Source organism: Papilio xuthus, unplaced genomic scaffold, assembly GCF_000836235.2.
Source record: "Papilio xuthus unplaced genomic scaffold, Pxut_1.1 DF827135.1, whole genome shotgun sequence".
NCBI lineage: Eukaryota > Metazoa > Arthropoda > Insecta > Lepidoptera > Papilionidae > Papilio > Papilio xuthus.
In genome coordinates this window covers 1748983-1763034 of record NW_013531514.1, presented here as the reverse complement: position 1 = coordinate 1763034, position 14052 = coordinate 1748983, and the positions used below count along the sequence as shown (strand labels likewise).

Sequence of the window (14052 nt, the reverse complement as noted above, 5' to 3'; positions counted from 1 at the left end):
ATATACAATGATTTTATAATCAATTTTAATAATGGATTAATATTTATCTGTCTTTTAAAATATAATCTTATGTTTGACTCTTTGTTTTTCCGTTTTTCTGCATTATATCTTCTTTGTCTTATGATGTCTTTGCAATTATGATTTTAACTTATAACAGAATCAAGCGTCTAAATAGAATTTGCTTTAATTTTGATTGATTTATTTTACTAAATATGTTCGATCTTTTGTTCATCTTTTATAAGTTGGCTCAATGTATGAAGATCATAATTTATCTTCGTCGTCAAGAACTTTGAGATGTCTGATAGCTTTCACATCTATAAGAGTGTCTGAGGAACTTTTGGTTGTGGGCACAAATGATATGGCCCGGCGAGCTCTTTCCCCATTGCGGAATATTGGATGATCCTGCAAAAAATAGAATAATAAGAGACAAAACTTCTTTTTCTTTCTACATTAAACGACTTAGTTGTTATGAGATTTATATATACCCTTAGCTGTACATGTAATGCCAGGGCGTTGTGTTCGGTCTGTGATATCTTCTCCTGCGCCGCCCTCAGTTCTGCGTCAAGTCTCTGCTTCTCTTCTTCTAATTCTTTCAGTCTTCTTTCGGCTTCTGATAGGTTAAATAATTATTTGTGTAATTGCCCATTTATACTGTCATTTATTTTATTCTTGTCTAACGTTTATATTATGTGCTTACCTTTGAATTGTGCCTCTTTCTCTGCTTGTAGCATTTCGAACTGTTTCCTCTTAAGTCTTTCCTCCTCCAACATTCTATTCTGTTCTTCTTGAAGGCGTTCTAGCTCTTCTCTTTTCTCCCATTCTTCTGTCAGAACTCTGTGAATAATAATTGAATTAAGAAATTTTACACGGTGTTGGCTGACATACTTGTATGTCACTCTACACAGCCTATCTTTTGTAAATCTCACCTCGCTTGTAATGCTCTGACAATCTCTTCGTCTCTCTTAGCCTGCGTCTCCTCTTGTAGAAGTCTTTCAAGTTCTGCTTGTGCGTTCTTCAACTCTTCTAATTTCTTGTTATCCTTTTTAGATAGTTCTGCTAATTCCTGCAAGTTATAAAAACACATTCGTTAAAGCGCATGAGAGCTTACGTCAAGGCAAAAAGAGTTTGAAATCTCAATCGCTTGCCTTTGAAATTCAACTATGTCTATTACCTGTGCCTGAGCTTCTGCGGCAAGTCGGGCGCGAACCTCGTTCTGGAGGCGCGCACGTGTCTCTCTTGCCTCTCGCTCGCGTCGCGCCCCCGCGCCGCGTCTCCCCGCGCGCGCTCGTCTCTGGTACCCCTCCGCACCACCAGACACCGCCGCCGCCTGACGCAGGGCAGACACCCACTGCAGGCGACTCCTGCGATGAATACCAACATTAGTTTATTTAGTTCACCTGTTAACAAATAACCATTAGGGTCGGTCTTCTACAGAGTATCGAATTATGTTGCTCTGTTAGAAGAAAGCATTCCCATACTTATGATCCTGAGTGGCGAACTCGAATGTCCTCTCTGGGGTGACGAGCTGGAAGCGCTGCAGCTTGCCGTCGGCGTTGGGTGCGGGCTCCACGGAGCAGTATTCGTCGATAGCAACGCGGCCGCATTGCTCGCGTTGCGCCGAGCTCTTGTAGTAGGTGAGCGCACACGGCTGCAGCACGCACCAGTATTCGCGCATAGTTGGCAATAAGTACCCCCGCTTGTACAAGTAGCCCTGTCACATACATCAAAACCATTTAAAACCAATGGCATAACGTGTCCTCTTATCAACGAATGGAGACCAGTCGTCATCCCAATTCTATTATACACAGTCCTGAGAGACACCATAGGCAAAAATAAGCGATCACTAGTTTCAAATGCAAACCTAAGCTGACCTTGTGGTGGTTAGGATTCTTCCTAAAATATAGGAACCTATTCCAAAGAGAAGTATGAAGTTATGGTGCATCGTAATCTTTCAAGTAAAAGTCATAGTTCTATTTTCTAAATTATGTGCACCTTCTTTATAATATCCTCAATGAAGACATCGTATATCTCGTCCACCGCTTCCACAAGGGCCTCTGCGTGCAGCTGATGATCGCAGCAGTACTTAGCCTCGAGCACGGCGAGGAAAGCCGCCCATTTGAAGTGCCCGATGGAGCTGCCTAGCGCTTCCCAGTCCGCTGCGTCCCAGCGCAGCCCGAGGCATAACACTAGCTGCTCAGCGACTATGCCCGCTTCCGACGGCTGGAGAACCACCTGAATATATAAGGAAGAGATAGTAAGCTCAATGTCAAACTAGTGTAGCTTATTAAGTGCTTATTTATTTTAAAGACTAATTTCTGGATAGTTTCAGATAATGTAGGTTTTGGTAATAAAGTAAAAAGAATCTACATTACGCTATAGCTATATATTTAGAAAAAAAAAACCGATTGCATAGTCCGAATTTAATCTCATGAAAACCACAAGCGGTCGGTGACATAGAAATTGCAGATATCTATCTCCCTATTATAAATTATGTAAGTAATTATTTCAATATAATTCAACACGTGCTACGACAAATATGAATTTATTGTTTAATGAAAGTTACGAGTACTTTAATTAAGTTAGTTTATGGTGTCAATGACCTATACAATCAGTCCTTGTGCTTTACGATTCGTTCACATCTGCAAACAGCATGTGCGATATTAGTTTAAAAACAACATTAGTTCTTTCGCATTTTTATTTCTCTTAAATTAGAAATTATACAATTATTTAATTTCCTAAATATTACATCTGTATAAATAAGATTGTTACTGTTGTTTATTGGAAAGTAATAATTATTTGCTATAGAGTTATGTAACTGCTAGAGGAAACAGATTCTTATTGCTTCGGATTCTATGATGACTACTGAACAATCTGATTTTTAATAAACTTTGTAAATTAGATTTTAATATACTCGTAATTTCTAAGTTATTTGTATTACATATTTTTTTAAATCTTATCTAAGACTAGTTGTCGCCCGCGACACTGTCCGCGCGGAACGGAAAAAATAATAATTAGTAGGCTATGTGTTCTTCTAGACTATGTTTTACATCAAGGCCAAAATTCAGTTAGATCCATGTAGCCGTTCTGGACATACCTTCAAACAAAAATCAATCAATCCATCCAAACATTTATAATATTAGAAAAAAAATATAGTGGGAAAAAAGATATAAATTGGGTACGTTTTGCGTATCGAGCCCTAAAGTACGCTATAGTTTTTGTATTAGGGATGTTGAAGTGAATCATACAGCTTATTACAGCTTAATATGTGTTTGTATGACGCACTACGAGACAGCTGACATGAATTAATAGACCATGACTTGTTTTAAATGCAAGGAACTTTTGTTGCAAAAATTTGAATTTAATAGAGCATAAAGCTCAAAATCCGACAACCGAGTTATTGCCGGCTTTTTATTGTAATGTATGCAAAAAGGTTCTAATTGGTTACAAAACCCTTGGATACTTAATCTACATTTAGACACTTCTAAATAAAAGAAGATAAGAACCGATGACTTGTGTCTTTGGCATAAGAAAAAGACAATGGCTTAAAAAAAACTGACAGTTCGATATGTCACTTGTCAAATTTCCATTTGGCTGTAATTGAAAGCCATTAAAAATTAAAAGACAAAGGTATTATAAATACGTACAAAAAATTACAATCGAATATAAATGTTAAATAGTTGAATTTGACTGATGTCATGTCAGATTTTTGATTTGATTATTGTCAGACTATTGCCCTTACCACATATCTGCTCGACTCCTCGGAGTCTTGAACGAGATCAGCAAGCAGGCAGAAGATCCTGAAGAGTTTGAACACGGAGTCATCGCTGAAGACCGGCTTGTCGCGGCCCAGTAAGCTCTTACGACACACAAACCAACACACCTGGGAAACAAGAAAAGCAATGAGAAACGTTTTATAATATTAAGCTTTATGCATTTACTAGCGGTCGCGCGCGACTCCGTCTTCACGGTATTAAGAACAAAACTTAATTATTAGCCTATGTTTTCCTCTAGCCTATGTTCTACAGTTATGCTAAATTTCAGCGAGATCCCTGCATCATTTCTAGAAATACCTTCTAACAAACATCCATCCATCCATCCAGAAATTCTCACATACTTATCATAGTAAAAAGTAAGATTTGTGGCTGTAAAAAAAAAAGAAATACATTTAACAGAAATAAACTTAAAAGCTTTCTTAATTAAACAATATTTAATGCATGATTTTTTCTCTACCAATCCTTTAATATAATATAAAAGGCAACCAGAAAATTAATATATGAAATACTTTAATCATATTTACATACAACACTGAATAATAATTTCCGGTTTCGTATTTCATTAGAACAATCAGTGTCTTATTACGTATTGCGATGGTATAGTAGGAAAGACAATAGTTTTCTTGGTGTGCGTCACTGATGTATGGGTCCGTTGTATTCGTGGCCCATTTACTTTTAATTATGGTTGAATGACGTTTGATAAACTTCTTAATTAGTTGAAATTAAAAAGTAATTAGATAAAGTGTGTGAACGTTATGTTGTAAAATGTTCTCTCGCGTAGAGTAATTGACTAAAATAGGTAGAGCTGTTTTATTGCAGAATACAGTGCAACTTATTTTTGTATGACTAACAAGAAATAATTTAACGAGTCTATAAAGTGAGTCGGTGATTATTTTAATGCACAGAAAGAGGATATTTCTCCCTCTTTCTCCAAATACACTTCCCCTTCCCATCAATTTCTTATAAGAAAAAGGTAGGAAGGGAACGTGAAATTAGGCCTCAGACACGCTCACTCATTTGTTATTAAATACAGTCATAGTAAACATGTTACATACTTCACTTATTTTCTTCTCGTATTCTCTGACAACGGGCAGTGTGACGGTCTTCGGCAGCGAGCTGAACACTTCGTGCTGCAGGTAGTAACGGAACTCGTCGAAGGTTAGTTCCTGAGAGGATCTGAAGTGGTCCAGCCCCTTCTCCACACCGTACAGGTCGAGTAATGTACCTATGTTCGCGGTTAGCACCTGGGGAAATAACCAATAAAATTCACAACAAAAGTATATTTTGTAAACATGTTGCTATACTTCTCTTTTTGAAGAAAAACACAGAACAATGTGATGCTCTAAAACAAGATGTACGAGTCGAAGAATCTTGTAGAGTTAATTTTCCATTGTTCAGATCCGTTTACATGCAAAGTCAATCATAAGTATATCCCTTGTAATATCGTTACAAAAGAACAACCAGAGTTTAATATCTGTTACTCCTGGTTAGAGGTTAGGATGACTAGTATAGTCACAAAAAGGATGACTCATTAAAAACAAATAGCGATAACCCTCGTTATCAGCGAACAGTTTCGTTTTGTCATTTACATATTATGTCAACTTTACATTATCGTTAGAATAAATGAGTAAGGAGTTAAAAAGCCTGCCGTCACCTCGTGCTTACATTACGTGACTTCAGGTCTCGGGAATGCTGATAACAATTGCTTGCGTTCATTGAATAGCTGTTAAAAGTCTTGTGGTAATTTTAATAAGTCGCGTAGGTTTACTTTAAAACATTATTCTAGTACTGATAGCAGACTCTAAAAATAAATACTCCAAATCAAAGAAAGTGGGAACAAATGTACACCAGTCACCATATTACGAAAGTGACATTGTAAAGGTTATAAATATTTTACCGAAATGGGTAGGAAATAAATGTCCTCGACTGTACTTACAAATATCTAAATTTAATCAGTACTCTGGGTAACTGCGGTATCGGAGTAGTAGTAGTTAACACAGCTTTTTTAGCTTTGCCTATCACAATTATGTCGATAAAGCTCTCTATTAAACAAATCATATAAAAATAAAGATAACAAAGTACAAATTATATCGACATTTATTACGTATTTGTGTATTTATGCGACGCGAACGCCGAGACGACGTCGTAGGGCGACGCCAGATGACTCATCGCTTCAATGCAAGGATATGAACGCAGACCACTGCTACACTGATACCTGATAGCGAGGCGATAGCTATGATAGTTGTAAGTAAACCGTAAAGGTAATTACACACAAAGGGAAACACTCAATTAATAGTGAAGTACCGCTAACAAGTAAGATCTTACTAAGGCGAAGTATACATGTAAAATTAAGATCGTTTGTTGACAAATATTAACCTACTAAGTTATCTATTTCAAACACCATATTATAAAATTTTATTGCTTCATACAAAATTAAAAAATATAGCTTTCATAGCTAACAGTGTAATCACAACTTAATCTCCAGGCGAGCCATACAAATCACATCGCACCCACACCCACGCTGGTCTGGCGTCGCTTCGTCATGTTCTCAACACAACAACCTGCGCATGTACTTGTATCGATGTCTAGTTTATTGTCCCTTAATGCATATTACGACCACTGATTATTGATTAAACGTGCGTGATAGGTCTCTATTGAGTTATTCATTGGGTTAAAAGCAATCTTATTATTGAATTTTTTCCATGCGATAAAAAAGAACGTCATAAAATTAATCACATTGATTTATTTTAACAACATTTAGGGAAATATGTAATGACGACAAAGAATTTTACTGGTCCAAGAGCTTGGCGACCTCCAGTAATAATAACGAAGTAACTGCCCGAGGCGAGGGTCCTGATGGAGCTCTAGATACTTTTAAACGAGGTTTAGACTAAGCACCATTTACGTCTGGCCACCTTAAGCCCGGTGGAGCTGCAAATGCATCTTCAAGGCAAACAGTGGTTTTTCAGCCACAAAAAAGACTATGAATTTAGTTTCTTGGCTGGCTTGTAGTGTGGAGGTCAGACTCGTCGTAAAGTAATCCACACAGTCATATGCAGCAGGAAGCATTTTTTGCAACGATAAGCGAATCTGAGTCTGTTTATGAAAGTTGATACTTTAGAGGTTAATGTAATCGATATGATATATTTAGTTAATCACTAATCCGAGGTCAGAAGCTGTCTTGAGTTGCGACTTCCTAATAAGAGATGATGACGAAAAATAAAAGTATTTTGGAGATTTTAATATCCATATTTCCTTGTTTTATTGCCATTATATTGAAAGAAGAATGCGATTAGATCGATATATTGGGTATTTTTTTATCGATACACGAATTTTTGCTAGATTAGGAGGCTCAGTACGAAAATTTGCGAGAAAACGTTCTTAGCGTTATGGACAAAATTTGTATTAGATTTATACACTACCACAACAAAACACATACAGATTTTGAAAAATTTTGTCAAAGACGTTATGAATTTCTCTCAAATTTTCATGCTAGGCGCTAAGACCCACGGATAGTGAGATGAGTGATAATTGTACCTTCTTACGTACCCAACGTATTTTTGTCAAAAACAATAATTAATACCTATTAATTCATTTGTTTTGTAGTTAGGCTTGTTATTGTAAAATAGCCTAGCAAAGCTGTCGTAATAAATAAGAACGAGTAAATATCATAAATGACCCTTTAGTTAATGCTTTAAACTGCACAGAGTCCTCGTCGCGGAGTCCGATCGCCGGCTGAGGTCAGCCAGATTAAAGCTGACCTCACAGCGACCGCATTACTTTTTACTGAATGCGCTTTTAAGAACACAATAAACAATATATTTTATACATTAAAGTTTGTGTGTTTATCTGAACAACGACGTATTGTAATAAACGACAAAGATAATGGTAGGGATAAGTGTTTTAGTAGTTACATGAAGGTTAAACTTCGTCTACTTGTAGATATTAAAGGTTAAAGACGGAATTTGTATTTACAATTATGTACACTTAAAACTTTGACAAATTATAGTTTTATGAATCTTGATTAGAGAGACGTTCTGATAAGTAACTAATCAGATGTAGAGATTGTCTCATATTACCAACTCCATTGTGGAAAGGAATCAACTTAGACACCTAATTTTATTCCCATTTACAACCTACCCTTTTCTTATAAGGAAAGGATGGCAAGGGGATGAATTTGATGGAGGAGGGGATTTTTATTAAGTGGAAATATTCGATTTATATGCGTCTTCTCCGTTGCTTTAAGCTAGACAACGTGTCTGCAATTGTGGATGTCTATGGGCAGTAGTCACTTCGTTATTTCGGCGAATTCAGGTCGCTAAATTGCCTCCTTATGATCTAAAAAAACATGAAGATTATCTATTTTTATTTATTTTTAAAAGCATACACTGTTTACCTTCCACAATAGCGTTAATAACATAACAAACTCTACATCTGTACAATGATATATGACACGGTCATTTTATAGTAGTTGTTATTTTCCTACGTAATAAAGGTCAATCGTTCATTTTATTCACTTTTATGGAGACTATTTGTACGATTGTTCTCTGTCTGGACATACGAATAGTCCGTTTCTTGAATCATATATGCAAATGTAAGGTCGAATGCTATCAAGTCGCCTCAATTTGTTAGGAAGTTAAGAGAATTTCACCTCATTTGGTAATGTATTAAACACTAGTACGTATAGTCTAATATTTCACCAGAAGAAAACACACTCATAAAATAGTAGTGACGTCATATTTCCCAGCGTACACCGCTCGATACTCCCAGGACGGTTATAAGGTTATCGTCTATTTGCGTGGAAAATGTCGAATTTTATTAACGAGTTCCGAGAAAGGTGACGTCCGCGCTTGCCATTTCGCAAATTGTGTCAGTGTTGTAATAAAACGTCATTTTTTTACATCCTTAAATAATTGTTTGTATTTGGGTAGAACCTTATTGAAAAAACGTATTAAGCGTCGGTGGCTCAGGGGTCAAGCACTTGACTTGCGATCTGCAGGTCCTGTGTTCGAATCCCGCCATGTACCAATGTGTTTTTCGATTTCCAATTTACATATGTACATTTATCCGATGTTCTTACAGTGAAATGCAACCTGCACATATCTGAGAAAAAATTCAAATATATGTGTGAAGTCAACCAACCCGCACTGGGCCAGCGTTGACTATGGCCTAGTCACCCCTAACTGACGATAGGCTCGGAGCCCCTCGGTGGGGACGTATAGTGAGCTGATGATGAGTTATTGAAACATCATTTGAAAAATATGTTTTAGTAAGTATTTTTAGTATTAAAATTAAAGTAATGCTTGCTCTTTTTCTGCTCGTAGAAGAACTTATTTAATCAATATGCAAATATGTTTGCACGTTAAATTAAGAGTAACATCAAGTAATCATCACATTGTATAAGGAAGTGAGGAAGATTATCCCGAGAAGAACCGCAATAATCACTTCAATGCGGTTCTTGTTAATCTCAGGAATATAAAGTGTCATTATCATTAGCCACCGCAAGGATGATAAGTGAACTACACATTATAAAAAGCCCTAGTAGCCTAGTAGACAGGGGCTACCGATAACTCGGTTGTAGATTTGATTCATACGTAAGAAATTATGGGCATTATTTGCAATGGTTACAAGATTAATAATTTTTTTAATAGAAAGCAAAAATTTCGTTCGAAAAATATATAGTTAACCGAATTTAAAACACGAGTCGAGCAGAGACGACGACGACGACCCAGTGAGATTACAAAATGAGAGAGAAGTTATCAATTAATGTTTGTAATAAAATCCAATCGTAGAGCATGAGGAAGAGAGGAATAAAGATAGAAAGTGAGAAAGAGATGACAATAATTGCTCAATTAGCAACGTCTCTATGTGGCGATATAAACATCTTGTTAGTATGGTCAGTAGAATATGTCAATGGGTCACATAAATTGCAATAAATGGCGCAAATTGAACGTTTATGGCGAAGTTGCATTCTGAAGTGCCGTAAAGCTCTGTATGGTAGATTGATAAGGGTCAATGAATAATGTTCATAGAATTTCTTGCACGTTACAGCTAACTGCATTGACCATTTTAAGAAGACCTCATATATCATATCAACAGTTTTAGTTAGAGCTAGCGATATTTTATTGCGCGAATGAGATGTATGTACAAGTATAATATAATAACCCACTTCCCACCCTTTTTCTTATAAGGAAAGGATGGGAAGTGGCAGTGGACTTTCCGGATAAGAGGATGGAAAGGGAAGATATTTTCTTTCTGTGCATCCTCTCCTCCGTCGATTAAAGGTAGGCAACGCATATGCAATTGCGTATGTCTATGAGCAACGGTCACTTCGCTATGTCAGCGATTTCAGGTGGCAGCTCGCTCGTTTGCCACCTTACGATATAAAAAAAAATACTTATGTTAAATTTAATATCAATCGGAATTAGTGTTATATTTATATAGGTTTTAAGTTATTAAGAATTTCTAAAATAGGTGGTAAAAGATATAGAGATAGAGAGAGAATAATTTTATTATGTTTATACGATTAGAATTTTATAAGGTAGGTTCATAATAGTAGTCTTAATAGGATTGTAAATTCAAAAGTTCAATTTGTAATTACTTACAAGGAGTTTCAAGCTTACCGGATGCGGGGTGTTAATAAAATCATGTTTACAGTAGCTTTCTTTTATTAGATGTTTAATTTACGATATGTGGTTGTTGTATTAGCACTCTTAAGAATATAGTCTTAGAGTCTATTCAGTGTAAATATAATTCAATGATTTTACGATACAACTGATGATAAATTATTGATTTTAGAAAAAAGTAAATGAAGATTTTTTATTCAATTTTTCTTTTCTTATTTATAGACAATTCAGCTCACTCAAAGATGTTAACAGAAAGCTAATGATTTCAGTAATATAGTCAAAAATGCTTGTAATTTTACACGCCTTTTAATAATATTAGCTCTTGTACTAATGGTATTATTTTTATATCTTTCCGGGCGATCTGAGCAGACAGTAATTTATTTGGCTCAAACATATGACACGGGTTAAGTAAACTGTTATCACTTTTAAACGTAAGTTTATCACAAACTTACTTTAAATAATTTACGTCATTGTTTTGTTTAGGTCATGTGATGATGAGGTAATGTTAATTTTCGTTAAATATTCGTTCATGATTCATTTGAATAACAAAGAGAAATTAAAAATTGTTGTTCCAAGAATGCATTTTAATGTACCTCTTTGGAGTCTAGATGTCCTTTGTTTTAAAGAGGTTATAATATTTCGATAGATATGAGCCTTGTGTACTTAGTTAAATGTTATCTACCTTGCGATATAAACAGATATAGGTTAAAGGGTCACAAAAAGCGGACACACCTAAAAGCCTTTCTTCCACATCTACATATATGAAGTAGGTATGCGTAGTCACGCCTCAGTATTGTAGCCTACACCGCCCTTAATGGGTCATTAACGTGGTCGATATTGTTTGGAAGGACAAGACAGGACAGAGTGCATGACAATAAACTTAATCAAATATTAATAAAAAATAATTATATTTAGAGTATGTGTTATACTGACCCTACTTATTTTTTGATTTGAGAGCTACAGCGCGATTTCTTATTCTTATTTCAAATATTTTGCTATGTAGTTTTCATCTAATGGACGTAAAAAAAGGTCGCATAGATTATTTCAATATTTTTAAAAGTAGACCACATAGGAGACAAGCGTGAAGTTAGTCTTTCCGCGTTTTGTCTCTTGAGTGTTGGATCCCTTATGTTTTGATATGAGTTTCCTTGTTTATAGTTTTAGTTTATTATACAATTGTTGTTATGTATTTAGTGCACAACTTCATTCTTATTAAAATTAAACAAAAAATTACATATGTTTTCCTTAATAAATAATATTAACAAATATATTATCTATATTGCTTTCTATTTTAACAAAATGTTATGAAGAGATAATAAATAAGCAAACCTTCAGCTTCGATTTATGGACGACCTCGTTATTTTGCAAGGAGTCGAAGGCATGCCAAATACAGTTCGTAACATTCTTCAAAAGAGTCGACATTTTAAACACTACCCACAATAATCACATTAATTGGTATCCTTTTTAATCTGTGCACCATAGAACATTGTTTTTGTTTTTTAATTTGGACCAAGGCACACGTCAAGCGGCCGCGCGTTCGAAGTTCACACTGGCAGCTTACGATTGTGATATCAGACGAAAGGAAATGGATGTAACGCAATGCCACATTATGCCAGTCGACATTAATAAAAAAAAAGGAAGACCCGCATGTATTTGTTTTTCATAGCTACAATCAATTTTAAAAATAATTAGCTTTTAAACCAAGTCAGATTTTGGAAATTAATCCAACGATATTAGTATTCTGGAAAAAGATAAACAAGAAGAATTACATACTAGCTGACGCCCGCGACTCCGTCTGCGCGAGATTAAAAAAAATATTAAAGTTCTTTCAGACTATGTTCTACATTTGTGCGAAATTTCAGCGAGATCCATATAGCCGTTCTGGAGATTTCTTATAACAAGCATCCATCCATACATGCGAACATTCGCATTTATAATATTAGTAGTCCTTGCAAGCGGTAGTTCGTCATCAAAACATCGAGATGCGATCAGTTCTCGCAAGTTTTTACCATATCCGTCGGCTGAGTCACCTGCCGGCCGAGTAACTTGAGGCATAGACTACAATTATTTGTGACTAAATCGAGAAGACAGTGGGATTAAATAAGAGTTTTTACAAATTTGTCGGTACACACAACATTAAAGTGCTGCTAAGAAAGTTCAAAGATCTGGGCTGCTTAGAATAACTTAATGTCTTGTCTTCTGAAGCATTACTGATTCATAACATAAACCTTATAACTGCAGTACTATTATGGCATTTCATGAGTTTTTTTTCTATGACTATTTTCTATGTGAGGTGAAAAATTTTTTTTAGGTCCTCCGTAGTTGCGCAGGCCGGATATGCAAATTGCGGCTTCTATTGGAAACCGATGAAGGTTTTGCCGCCATTTTTGTCTGTGATGGCCGCTATCGCACACTTCAAAATAAAGATTCTTTACAAATTGACCTTAGTCCATTCCAAATAAAAATATATTTTCGTAATAAAGCAGATCGGTGTGGGCATTTGATATTTATTAGAGGTTAGAATTATGCAAATAAATAAATCGAAACTAAGTCTTAATAGTCAAGAGATAAATTAAAAAATGGTCGTTTAAAATTTAGTATAAAATTACTGAAATATCTTTTAAAAACAATTTTTTTTATAATTTTCTCTTTAAAGTTTAAAAATGCGGTTGTTTATAGAGGTAATAATGTGTCCTTACATCTGCATATATGGCAAACAACTGTCTTTTGGTAACAACCTTCCGCAGTTCAACAACACGAGAATTATGAATTTAAATTAGCTTTTGTTGACGTGAATACTTTAAAAATCTAAAAGGTCACATATCCGTAAAAGTTCGAATGTTAAAAACATTGCAACACCTTTGGAGTTGCTAACTGCTAAGCCTTATTATTTAAAACTAACTACATTAAATTTTAATAGCCTAATCACCCTTAACTTAGGGTAGGCTCCGAGCCCCTCGGTGGGGACTTATAGTGAGCTGATGACACTAAATTAATTCGTAACGTACCCTGGAAGTACCAGGATCTCAGAAAATAGCATGTGGAATGCTCGCTTCTTTCTTACTTTGGTTTACTAAGGGTTCGTTCGTTAATCACGTGAGGCTCGAAAGAGGGGGACGGGTTCCGGAAAAAATCACAAAACATCACGGGGGAGAAGAGTTAAATAACACACATATTAAATTTTTAACTTTGCTTTGTATTAAAAATAAATATGATTTTAGCTACAGGGGGAGGTAAGTCTGAAACATCACTGTTTCTAAAAATACGTGATTAATAAACGACACTAAATAAACAATTAGAACACGTAATATTGCTAATTTAGGGAATGGTAGTTACAGGGTGATAAATAAAACACACTAATAATCTTTGGTAAGAGTTTATTCATCAATAAGACTACAACTAGACAAAATTACATTTAGAAAACTGACAATATAACAATGACATGAATATTAAACTTACACTAGTTGCAAATTTACTACAAGCATTTATATAATCACTTGAATACACCATCAAAATAATTACAAGAAAAATGAGTATTTATAGTTAAAAAAATGCTTAATAATACGTCATATTTTATATATCGATATCATCTGAGCTTTATAGTCATGTTAAAAATGTTTTTATATAATAAATGTGTAGACTTCGTCCAAAAT

At 35.2% G+C, this 14052-nt stretch overlaps 1 protein-coding gene across 1 annotated transcript; it reads right to left on the bottom strand.

The window, feature by feature from the left end:
• Positions 1-56: 56 nt before the first annotated feature.
• LOC106119709 (differentially expressed in FDCP 6) lies at positions 57-11939 on the bottom strand. The gene is made up of 10 exons (XM_013314840.1): positions 11729-11939; positions 4829-5017; positions 3740-3880; positions 1993-2232; positions 1479-1711; positions 1172-1361; positions 927-1063; positions 698-834; positions 486-610; positions 57-402 (listed from the first exon to the last, which is right to left on the bottom strand). Exons 1-10 carry the CDS (start codon positions 11819-11821, stop codon positions 262-264), a joined length of 1626 nt encoding a protein of 541 aa, XP_013170294.1. The 5' UTR covers positions 11822-11939; the 3' UTR covers positions 57-261.
• Positions 11940-14052: the final 2113 nt, after the last annotated feature.